This window comes from Battus philenor, unplaced genomic scaffold (genome assembly GCF_028537555.1).
Source record: "Battus philenor isolate CCGP_79_NKW_IND1 unplaced genomic scaffold, ilBatPhil1.0.hap1 SCAF_17, whole genome shotgun sequence".
Classification (NCBI taxonomy): Eukaryota; Metazoa; Arthropoda; class Insecta; order Lepidoptera; family Papilionidae; genus Battus; species Battus philenor.
Window position 1 is genome coordinate 5,983,574 of NW_027181679.1, and position 13,607 is coordinate 5,997,180.

Genomic DNA, 13,607 nt, shown 5'->3' on the forward strand with positions numbered 1-13,607 from the left:
AGTATGCTAAGACAGGTAACTAACAGGTATTATTGACACAAAGATGATAACAATACTGATTGTATCCCCGATTAATAGTCTCCTTATAATGGAGGTAAGGTTTAATCTGTGTTTATTTTATTCGAGTGTTAATATAAATCATATATACTGTTTATTATCATCATTTCAAGCGGCAAGTTATTCCCTATAGGAGGTAGGGGTTCCGATGAACTTAAGTTATTCCGCAATTTTTAAAAGCATATATCCAAAATTAAACTATTTTCTGTGTTTTTATTGATAAATAAACTTAACGATTTTTCTGTACATATAATAAGATAACAAAGAGAATACAACGCATTAAAAAGCGACGAATGTTAAGCATATACATTAACATCTATATAGATAAAACATACAAGTAAAAATTATAGACTGAAAAAAATTCTGGGCTATCAGGACAAGTTACAAATTTTACATTAAAAATTCTTAAACACATTCCATAAAACAACAAAATTCATAAAACTTACATTTCATCTATAAACGTTACAATTTTTCAGCAGCTACAATTGCATTTTTTCTTTTTTTTATGACAATTTTGATTAATTAAGAATTAAAAATCAATTTAAAACAACATGGATTGTTATTCACTTAACCTGGTCATAAATACTCTTATAATTAAAAATAAACAAAATATTACATTTGAATTTTGAACTTAACATTTTTAAATGACTGTTCTTTGTGTTTTTTAATTTTCGCGCTAATATATTTTACTGTATATTTTATTAAACTAACACACTTCAATAGTTATAAATGTGACGAAAAATAAAAAATGTATGTCATCAAAATAATAGGTTATATATTAAATTCATTGCTTGTTAATAAAATGTCACACGAAACGTCCGAGGGAATTGAATTGACAAATAAATACACGATCTATTTGACTCCTGGCAGGAACATGTCAAACTTGATCCATAATACAGTTCATAATCACGAAGTATATCAATATTACCCAATCAAAACGACAAAATTGAATCAGTGCGGCCCCCTCGGGTCAATCAAGTCCATCGTGAACGTCAATAGGTTCATCGTGATATTAGGAGACACCATTATTGTATTCAATAAAGATAATATTTTATTTTTGAATCATAGACATGAACTTTATGTAAATATACGAAAACAACTTTGCAAAATAATTTCAATGGAATTTTTTTTTGCGGATGAATAAAACTTTTCTATCTAAATATTAAAACTTTTTCTTATCTTATTCACACATACTTGGGGTGAAATTAAATTTGTACCATCTAATAGTTTTCGGAAACAAGAAACGAAAGATAGTTAAAGTAAATTTGTTTGTAACTATAGGGGCGGTACAGTTAATTGATAAACAGAGGATATTTTGGTTGACTCGAAGAAGGATCGTGTCACCCTCGACAAGATAATATGTTTTTCACGAACGAACCGATGGGGGCGCAAAACTAATTCTCTGACTGCAGGAGGTTAATGAGTGACGAATCATTTGTTATTACGCGCGCTCTTGTCTAAAAGTTACCGAACATTTTAGTTCTACATTTATCATTCTTTTCCGACGTTGTATATACTTCAAATCATGTAATACATGAGACGTAATATTAAAACATTTTCATATAAACATAGGCTATAAGGCTAATAAGCTAAAACGGTATTAAATATACTTTATCTAATTTATTGACCTATTTAAATAAATGCTTCTAATACGCATCCTCCAACTTAAAATACACGGCTGAAGGATTCCGAAGGCTATCTAATCTTTTTGAAAATCAAAACAACACAGGCGAGTTTTTTCTTTTGTGGTCATGTTCACAATATCATTAATAAAGAAGTAGAGCAATTCATTCAATGGCTCTATTATCATATTTTTATTATGTTCGCTAAGCTTGTCGATTATACAAACTATAAATAAAGTTGCATAAAAAAATCACATGTACTGCTTTCTGGAAGTGAATACTACATGCATGAAAAGTAAAATCGAGATTAAGTTACTTTGTGATTAACAATCAAACATTAGTATAAATATATCTAAGTTCTAAATTTGAGATATTTTAACATAAAAAAAAAATATTATTTGAAGTATTCTTTAACAATGTATGCATAAATTATACGCATACGTCGCGGCGGCGTGTAGTGACGTAAGTTATTTTGCTGTGCAGACAAATCGAGAGTCTCCCTGTTATATTACTGCTATCGGAACGAGGCACATTACCGAATGAAAGCTCAATGTTACCGTTATCACTTAAAATAGCTTAATGTAGCATAATTTTGTTAAAAGTTTTTGTTAAAGAAACTTTTTTTAAATTTAATGAATGTAAATTCAGTGACATTACATAGGAGGGTAATGTAAAACCGTACACAGTTACCTACAAGGAATATTAATGTTATCATCTATATGTTAACTATGTTATGTCATAATTTATATCGTTACGAAATTGTTTACCAAGAAAGCTTTTAGCTCTCATATAGATTGCAAAAACAGCTCTTCCCAGCAAAAATAAACAAACTTCAATCTATTCATAAATTATCATTAAATATGTACAGTTTTATCAATCTATATTGTCAAATAAAAATAATTTATGACAATGTACTCAATTAAGTATAAAAAATGTTCTTATTCTATCTTATCAATGTTTTGAAAATATCCTTGTCTTGCAATTTTTAATTTATTAATGATTGCATTTAATCATTAAATCAAACAGCTCCTTTGATAAAATGCCATTGTTAATTTTTGTCCGTCGTTTCTGCCCTTAGACGTCCACTGTAAGGCGTAGTTCCCCCAAAAACTTCTATGGGGATTTTACTCTATAATCGCCACGCTTGGCAGGCGGGTTTGGGATCGCAGTGTAATATTACTATACGCAGAGAATGCAGCTGCTTTTCCTCTGGAAACTAGTTTGTGAGCAGTGGCAATCCTATGTAATTAATGCACAAAGTGTGAGTTATATAAGATTGTATCCCGGGAATCTACTCCGAGACCTACGATCGCAAGTCTCAATTCTCTATCGATGAACTGCTAGTGCTCAAAGTGACTTTAAAAAGTTAAGAAATAATAATAAACACTAATATTTACGTATTACATACATAAATAATACTTAATAATTGATTGCAATCATAATACATTAAACATTTACCTATCGAAATATAAAATAGCAAGCAGACGAATTTTAAATAAAAACTTCTATAAGGAAGTCTATAAAATACAGTTGAGGTTAATTGACAATTTGTCGTTCTTTCACGATCGTCCCAGAGGTGATGCGTGTGGTGTTTTGAACTTGTCGCATTGTATCACGTGTCGCCGCAAAGCTCTTTTTAAAAGCTCAGCCAAGAATTATTAGACTGTTCTAACCCCTCCTGTTATATATTAGGAAACTACCAATCGTTTAAGCGCTTTTGAATTGCACGATGGATTAGTTATTTACGTGTTTATTTTCTATGTAGGATGTCAAACTATTTTAATAATATTTGTGTTTATTTAAATGACATAAGAGTATTATAAATTTATGTAGGACACAATTCGCATTAAATTTTCGAAGGAAATCATATTTTTTTGCACAAGGACTTAAATTAAAAAGAATCTTGTTATTGCGGCTCACGGTTTGGTTTGATTTAGCCTTTTTATTTTTATTTAATAACAAAGATGTGTCATTTTCAAAGAGTTGTAAAATAATACATCGATTTACGATGGTATAATTAGGATGTTTAGACGTTACTATAATATTGTTAAAGACTTTAGTATTGACATCGATATTTTTACGTTATTAAAAAATAAATTAAATTAGGTTTTAATCCTTAATTAAAATTAAGTGAAATATAGAAAATTACATTATATATTTTTCCGGAATGTCTAATTTTCCTGTATACCTTTAGATAAAGATACATATTAACACATCACTTATCCTAAATAAAAAATATTTGATTATTTACTTTGGCCGTGTGTTGTTTAATGCACCCTATAAATAAATAAACTGTTAAATTATAATTTAAAACTATTATATTTTTTGTGGTTTTATTATAATAATATCGATCTAAATTAATGTCGTAAATATTGTTACTAAGGGCAAAACATCAGGGCGAAAAATTTTTTTCTTGCTTATTACCGCAAACTCCTTTGTTTACCATTACGTAGTGCTAAAGCCTAGTGAACGGTTACGTATTTACAAAACATCAAAACTGTATAACGAGTTTGGGCGCTGTTAAAGTATGAAATGCTGGCTTATTTAAAATTCCGTTACGTGGACCATATCGTAAATTTACATATAAATCTTTAGATGTTATTAACTTAATATTAGATCAAGATTGTTATAGTAGTCACTGCAACGTCACGACATCCAATATTTTTTTTATTAATTTTTTCATTAATATTCTTTATTGTTACACGTTAAGATAGATTTAAATAGTTTCACAAGGCAATCTCTTACAGATAACCATAGTATGGAAAAGGTATAAGTACTAATAATGGGTAGTTAACGTGTTCAAAATATACATATATACAAACAAACATACATAAACATACATAGATATGAATATAACATATATATTTATAATAAATAATGTATAATACATATTGTAAATGTACAATACAAAAGAATTATGAGAAGTAACACATCTCAAAACATAAAAAGTTGAGGGAGTTTTGTTTCTATATATAAAATTACGTAGACGTTCTCAATATTTATTGCTAAACGAACACCTTTTTATTGACATACGTACAAAATATCTATAAATTAAAATCTATTTGTATTTTTCTACAGCAGATACTGATATCTTCCTCGCCTTATTTTGTATATTACCTGTAGAAAATATTAAAATAAGTAATAATATATAAATTATATAAATAATGTAAATAGTGATAAAATTAAAGTATTAAAATAAGTATGAAGTAATTTTGGATCTATTTATCGTAATGAATAGTCAGTCAAACAAAAATAACTTGTAATAAATTAGTTATTGCTATACGTACATTGTGTTCTAGGTCGGCGGTAAATTGTGTAACCAAATGAAAATACTTTGTAATTTACAATACGTTTTATTAATATCAATTAATAGTTGAGGAAAATCCGGTAGATATAGCACTGTATCGCACATTTTTTAGTTACGTAAATTAACCATACTTTCGAAAATCATTTTAATTATTGTAATTTATAATGTATTTTAACCATATAGATATTTAATTTTAAACAATAATGTAATTTAACAGTTAAAAAGTTACATGTATCAATTACTTTATTTATCAATATTACTTTTAATGTTTAATTAAATAAATAACGTAAGAAATTACATTTTATTTAGTTATACATTTTTTAATATTTAATTTAATTTCAATGGATATTTTCTGTAGTTATTATTTGTTCACATGCTAAGTATAAAGAGGTTAATATACGCTTTTTTATTTAATCCTAATTGTTGATGGCAGATTAAAAAGAACAATTTTTTTTAATTAGTTTAAGTGATAAATAAAAGTTAGTCGAAAACGCTTAATTGTTTTATAATATCTTACTTATATTAATATTGCTAATAATTGTAATAAAATAAATAACGATATTATTTTTTTTAGATTTAATTTTTACTATTATTATAATTTTGTTGCGTGAATGTAATTTATTATACGTGGTTGGTTTAAAATGTTAATTTATGATTTAACCATAACAGTTGATCAACATAAAAAAGACGCACTTTTTAAGCTACTCTACTCAAGAGAGTGATTGAAAATAGGTGTAAAATAATAAATGTGTAGCTCTTTTGTTAACAATTCGTGTATAGTATACCGTTTCAAAAAAATCTATGTTTTCAGAAGGAACAAATAACGTAATGATAATATAATAAGATAAGGCGATTTCGAAATTCGCATTACAGCATATTAAATTAATTATTTTTTATTGTCTGTATAGACAGAGCCGACTATACTGCCAGAAGTGATTCGCCGGTCGCGGCCCAGATTTCATTGTATTCTATACACTCACACATTAAAAACTTGTATACCTATTTTCCATCACCATGTATAACTATTGAAGAACTACTATGAAAGAAGTGTAAAACAGAAATAGCCAAAACATAAATTACAACATAACATTTCTAATAAAAATATATAAAAGAAAAATCACAACTAATTTGTCATATTCCTTGGAGCGGACGTAACTATCCCTTTAATTGGAGACCGGATATCGTACGGTAGGGCCCTAATGAGACACGCTCAGATACCTTCACTAATTTTCGGATATATTATTATTTCGCATTGAACGTTGTTAAATAGATCACGTTAATTTATTACAGCATTCTATTTTCTCTTTTAATGCCCAAACTATAATAACCTTAACTCCTTAAAAATGAATAACCTCAAAATATATTTTTTTATACTTCAACTATCAATTCAGTTATATACTAAATAATTATATATAAAAACGTTTTAATCTCTAATACTTATTTCCTGTCAATTTGTATAAGGTAATTTCTTTGAAATATGTTATATTAATATTTTTTTTTTCTAATGAAATGCGTCTGGGCAATAGCTTTCGGCTGCTAAGTTTTCTGAGACCAATAATTGAGAATACCTAAATTAAATATATTGTAATCAGAATTTTGAAAACGCTTTCTCTTTTTATATTATTACTACATTATTTATTATTTTTGTAACCATTGATTACATAGTAATAAAAAGTGTACGAGTTATTAATTGACAGAAAATAACTTATGCATTCACCCCTTTAAAGCATCCACATCTAAATAAAATGCCTTAATAAATTACCTTAAATTAAATCGAAAGTATTTTTTTTAAATGTGTCTACTGAAGTAACTCTTTTGCCACGTGTCGACATAATGCAGCGTAAATCACGTCAAGTTATACTTTATGAAGACACTTCCGAGCCAAGTTAGGTGTTAACGTCATAACTGTCAACGGCCCCTTTATTTCAGCCCTGTTCATTATTAATGACTTAGTACTCTAATGATTTAATGATAAACCTTGCATCCGATAATATACCCACACAACAGTCATTTTTCAGAAGGTACAGCGATAAATTATCACTTTTAAACTGTCTTTGCACAAACTGTAAAACATACTTTCCTTGAGCAAAAAAAAATTCGGAACTTGTAAACGTGAAAAGTTATGTTATACATGGCGAACGTAATACCTTTTTTAGCCTTACCAGTCAACACAAAGAACTGCAAATATAATTAATAAAACTTAATTAATTTTCTGAATATGCACTATACTTATAGACACATACTTAAAAAGGAGTATATATTATATATATTGGTTACCCATACATATATACAAATGCAATATATATTTTTAGTTATTAGTGAGAGAGTTATTCTTCTTCGTTTTGAAAATCGTTTTGTTTGTCTGACTCTCTAATTCCGTGGGGAATTTCTTTAAAAGCAGCTAAATAAAGCTTGTACAGAGTTAAGTAGGAAGGCTAAGTGTAAGACGTAAGTACAGAGAGTAGTTTGGACACGCAAATTTCTCCGATCCGGTCCAAATCGATGATAGGGAGGATAGCATTATTATCTTTGTAACTGTCTTATTGAGGTAACATTGATCTGAGAGAGAGAGCGTATATCTAATAAATAGCAAAAAAAGTGAAGAATTGTAATTAGAGAATAAAGAGTACTGTTTTATACTGTTACTTATTAAAAATTTATCGATTTCGCACACAGGTTATCGCACAGAGTAATGGCCTCTGAGTTGTCATGATATAACGCTACTATTATATCGTTATATATTATTTTTAAAAATAAATGGCTTGTAGATTTTTAAAAAAAATATATCGTTTGTAAGAAAGGTAATTAACCGAATTTATTTTCGTTTATAACTGTATATGCAAAAAGTTGAATAAAACGTTATTTATTTACATACGTGTATTGATTGAATTAAATTTGAAATAAGAATAATTGATGATTTATTGCGATAAGATTGCCTACAGAATACTTAATTATTTTTCATACAAAACTCGATTACATGTTCGTCATGTTTGTCACGTTTTAAATGAGAAAACAATATACTGCAACCCATTCGTAAAGAAGTCGCAACACTTTTTCAACCCAGTAAGCTAATGTCGAAGCTCATTAGTGAAGCTTAACGTCACTGTCACTGGCAGGTTTAAAAATAAAAGAAAGAAATAAAAAAAACGAACTCGACTTTGAAATAAGAACTATAGCTTTTTCTGTACTCCTTTGGGCATGCGATGATTGATTGTAAACGTACCCGTGAAGATGGTGTTCAAATAAACCACTTCATTAATTTTTTTGTAAACAGTTGCCGTTAATGCCGCATACCGTAAAAGTATTTTAATATAAACATATTCTTTATATTTATTTCTTAAAAAAACTATTTTTAATTTCAGTTTATTTACTTTACTCAATACATTATCTTACACGAAATTGGTTATTGCAGCATGTAATTTAATTGATATATACATGGGTATATGTTCTTTGTTCCGTGATGTCATAAAAGCGAGGGACAGGAGTGCAGACGAAATATTCACGGTCCGTTGGGCTGCGTCGAGGCGACACATCCGGTGACTGGATCCTGCCCTAACCGACCAGAACGTTGCTTCTGTCACACCAAGACGCAAAAGCTTCCAGCAGAAACAACCAAGTAGGTTGTATAGAAAAGATATAGTTTTTTTTACGAGAACTCTTTCTCCAATAGTTATGCATATAACAGTCATCATATATGGTCAAGTCTTTAATCATACAGATCGTTTGGTTGTGGAATGCAGTACCGGTAGACATAAGTACGAAGTCTATATAACAATTTAAAAAAATGGTTGAGAAGTATTTTCTTCACTATAAATTATTTAAATTAATAGTCAAGAAAATACTTTTATTTTTAATAACTTGCCAAAATAATTTAATATTTTTATTTATAGTTGTACACATAATTATCTATTAAAATTTATTATTAGAATAAACATAAATAAACGTATATTTATATATATATATATATATATATACTATGGTTGTCTGTCAGTTTGTGGTGTGTTACAATGGGCTGTCTCCTATTGTACTTTTTTATTATTATGAAATTATTTAAATGTATCTTAGCGTGTATAATAAAGAATATTAAATTAAAATAAAATAAAATTATGTTTATTTTTAATTTGGCGAACGATATTCTTGGTGGAAAACCCCGTTAAGCTAGTTAAAAGTGGGTCATCGATAGTTCTTTTATCATTGTTCGATAAATAAAAATCTTTTGATTATTATTTGTAGGTAATTGTATTTACTTTATAATATAATAGGAAAATAATTTAGTTATTATGAGTGCATGATTTTATTTGTATCCATAAATTTAATTTACTTTATTATATTGTTAATTTAATTAGTTAAAATTAATTAAACTCTCATGAAGTTATGTATAGAAAGTAATCCTGACACATGTCATCTTTATTCTGCCTGCCTCTGCTGACGTTCCAAAACGACTATGCGAACGTATGGACCTGTACACCAGTTACCAGTTTGACGAGACAGTCCTGACTTTATTATTAGCTTTGCACTAACCAACTGTTTTTATTTGAGCCGCAACCATTGAACTTTCAATGCAATATAAATATTTATGTAGCTACTGTTAAAATTTATGCAACTTTGGGCTTAAGTAAGACTCTTTCTACTTTTACTTTGTTAATTTAAAGAAAATTTACGCAATTTTTAATTCATTACTTTGTCGACTTATTTGCACAAGTGTTCTGCATTTTCTGCGAACTTTTAAAGGTTTTTTTTATAACCTATTTCTATATAATCACCTTTATAATCTTAAACCGTATTTGATTAAGGGGCACAATGTAAATCTTTTTAAAGAAATTCGTGTTAAACCGGGTATTAAAAAAATTTCTAGAGAAACGTTAAGCATATTTTCATGATATTTGTAATAAATTTGATTAATAAAAAATAATCATGTTTTACTACACCTATGTTTACCTTATTCAACATACATGACGTCGATAATTAGGATACTTGCGAATAAATACATTATTAAGCCCAAAAATTTGGTAGCGGCTACTTAGTTTCTCTCATAACAAGGTAAAGAGTATAATTGTAATAATATTATTATGGAGAGAACTTTCATAGGCCAGTAAACAGTTTTCTCATCACATTCTAGCCAGTGCATTCAAGTAACCAGTATTTTAATGGAGGCGACAGCTTTTCCCGAGACGATCGGATATCCGGTTCTGTTTATACACCCTTTTGCAATTACTATTCGTAAGTACTTAACTACCTAAGAGTTTCCTGTAAGAAATGCTTAAGTATGTACAAGAGGTGGAAAATGAATAATATGGTAATAGTCTCAATAGTGTTTTAAAACCTTAACTTTGTCGACATTCTTAACATAATTTTTGACATTACAACAAAATTCCAATGCAACAGCTTCCGAGATATATTTATTTAAATTACATCGTAATAATGCTCCACTTACGAACACTCTTACGCTTTAAATGACAACGCTGTCTGTACGGCGAAGGAGTCGTTATTGACAGCGTATAGCTTAGAGCCCACCAACAAGGTGTATTTTGTCAACATTTAATTTTTAACAATCAGACGATTTATATGATCACGCCGATAAATTAATTTCTAGTGACAAACTTTATAATATTAGTATGTAAATGCATACAATTCCTATTCAATTCTATGAAATATTAAATATTTTTAATATGTTTTATAATAGCTATCCTATTATGACAAATACAACAGATGCTATAAGCAACCTGCTTAAAAATATAATAATAATTGAGCACTCACCAAGTCAAGTCTTAAGCTGAACGACACCTTTTTGCGCATTGGACCTGCGAGGGGTGTCGGTCCTTCGTAGAAAGCCGCCTCTTCCAGACCAAAGTCCGATTCGCTTTCCGCCCACTCCAGCTTCATGTTGCTGGGACTGAAAAAATAAACAAAATTACATTAAGTTACATAAATACTCCCATATTCTTCAGTGCCTAAAGACGAAGGTCTCTACGTGTGTTAACAGAGATAACATATGGAACTTAAACGTGGGCTCTCAGCATGGACTTCCTTATCAAGTAAAATGGAGAAAAATGGCGAGCATCGTTAAACGACTTCAAGAATTGGAACAGATCAAATCAAGAATCAGGAGATTTGTAAATGAATTGAAGTAACCGTCGGATTGGCATGTTAAAGCAGGATTAGGTGGCGCGGGAGTTTAGGGTGGGGGCCCTAAACTCCCATTAGCTTCGGCGACTCTGAGGCGGACGATGGTTCGATGTGGTCCCGAACCATCGTGATAGTACCACGAGGGTTTCGGGGGGAGCGTATCCACGCATACCCCGGGACGGGCTATCGAAAAATAGCAAGGCGCAAGGGAAGACCGCGTGGCGATTCCTGACTGGGAGATACCGCGGTCCCCCGTTTAGCGCAGAGGGCGACCACCGGGGGGGGGGGTTTAGTGGGGTAGGAATCCCACATACCCCTGTCCTCTCCCCAGAGGCAGGGCATCTTGAATACCAGAAGATTTCCCCAACCGAAAAAAAAAAAAGGATTAGGTGGATCACATAGCGCGCAGATGGTCGCTGGGGTGTTGGACAAGGTGGAAATACGATTTTGTTAAGGTTGATTAAAGATGATGGAAGTCCTGTGAATGAGATGATAATGATGATATAAATACTAGTAAAAAAAAACAGTGCCGGTACAGTTTGCGCAGTTATTTCGTAGTCCTTACACAGATCGATGTATAGCTTTAGAAAGGAAATATATGGAGCATACAATATAAACTATTTCAATTATATGAACCAAAAATATTATAATAATTAAGTTTTATTATGCGAAAAACGTCAAGTGTAGGATAAAGATTTATAATTCATGTCTAAAAAGAAAAGTGTTCTTAAATCAAAAAAAACTTGCATTGAATGTTACCTACCAACTAAAAAATATGTTATTTATGCAACATAATATATATACAAATATACCTAAACATATAAAGATAGTAAAATTTTTCACAAGGCGACAATAAATTTTATCGCATAAAAGCGCCCATCTATATGTCTAATGTACATGTCATAACAAAAATCGTAAATACGATCACCAAACAGATAGTATAAAAAGAATACAAGAAATTTCTTATGACGAAATGCGTAAGAGCAATTATTTTTAAACACATTTCCTAGAGCAGTCGAATTGCATCAAAGCAATCGAAATTTGTTAACACTTTCCTATGAGTTGATCCGGAAATGTACCCTCCACGTGTACCGGTGTTCTTTATATTTGCAGACAAAACCCAAAGTACATCTTCTTCCCTGGAAATAAGGAATAATTCCGCATGACATTACGCATCAAAGTAAAAGGATTGGGTGATTCGGTAAATATGTCGTCAGAATTCGGCACGTTAGAACATCGGAGCCGCCTTGTCGTTGCGCCTAATATCCGGCGGAAACGGCCAGGATACTGACACCATGAACGTTATTGTCTTGTAATTGAAACGGTGTGCTTGGTGATTTGTCGCTCATTTGTGCTGGAGGGTGACTCTGACGTACGACTTTAGAAGCTACTCGCTGTAGGCAATTTGTTGGGTTCGACTTGTTAATTGTAGTAGCTCTGGTTTAATGTGAATGATACTTCATTACTATTTCATACAATTAAAAAAATAATTAGATTTAAATTACTCTCGTTAATAATTTGAATTGAAATATTTCAGATCTGGTCTCAATACTTAGGGACAAAGAGCACTAAAAAACTTGTTTTTATTTAGGAGTGAAGTATTGTAATTAAAAGAATCATATATAGTCAAACTTCGAAACATCGTCGTCTCAGCACATAGACGCCCACTGCAAGGCACTGGCCTACAGATATACCTTATTCACCACGGTTGGTAAGCGGGTTGACGATCGCAGTGTGGTATTATGAATACGCAAAGCTCACTGCTGCTCATCTTCGGGAAATTTGTTTTTGAGCTTAGGCAATCTTATATAATTAATGTGCTAAGTGTGAACTATATTGTATGCCGACAATCGAACCCGCGACTTATGATCGCAAGTCTCAGTCCTCTACGGCTAGGTTACCAGTGCTAAAAGTTCGGAATATAATAGTTGACAAAAAGTAAAACATAGTCTAGTAAAATTAGTGAATAGACTAAATAAGAGTTGTATACAGTTATAGTAAATAGTTATAAAAACAAAATGTATTACAGAAGCAAGTATTTAAGTATGCCAGCGAGAACGAAACGAAACATAATACTTAGCGAATATTTATTTCTTAAATGTTTTGATATAGATTCATAGTTGTACATAATAAGATATATAATGAAATACTGAACTGACACATAACATAACAGGATACTGAATTATAGTTTTACCAAGAATTCGCAAATATCTAAAAGGTAGTTTTTTATTTGATCAACGATAACTTAGCATGTTTAACAAAACTAAGAAGTTGAATTATCAATACTTTAATTATGATTACAAAACTATTAACATTGGGTTCATTCAAAGTTTCCTCGTGGTAGGTTTTTACGACTTATCTGTAAATTTCTTCGAAATATAACACGCCATATGCATCTTATCAGATGTCCGTCTATCTAGATTTTTACACAAAAAAATTAACAATTTACATAAATCGCTTCAGGAGTCGAAAGTTTTTAAACTGCGACCGAATGA

General features: G+C 30.3%; 1 protein-coding gene across 2 annotated transcripts in view; it reads right to left on the reverse strand.

The window, feature by feature from the left end:
• The window catches only part of pnt (pointed), a 177,420-nt gene that overhangs the window by 141,432 nt on the left and 22,381 nt on the right, over window positions 1–13,607 (reverse strand). For both annotated transcript variants that reach the window (XM_068763072.1, XM_068763071.1), the window contains exon 2: window positions 10,744–10,879. In XM_068763072.1, the coding sequence (XP_068619173.1) occupies window positions 10,744–10,869 (126 nt within the window). In that variant the 5' untranslated portion in view covers window positions 10,870–10,879. The remainder of the gene's footprint in view (window positions 1–10,743; window positions 10,880–13,607) is intronic.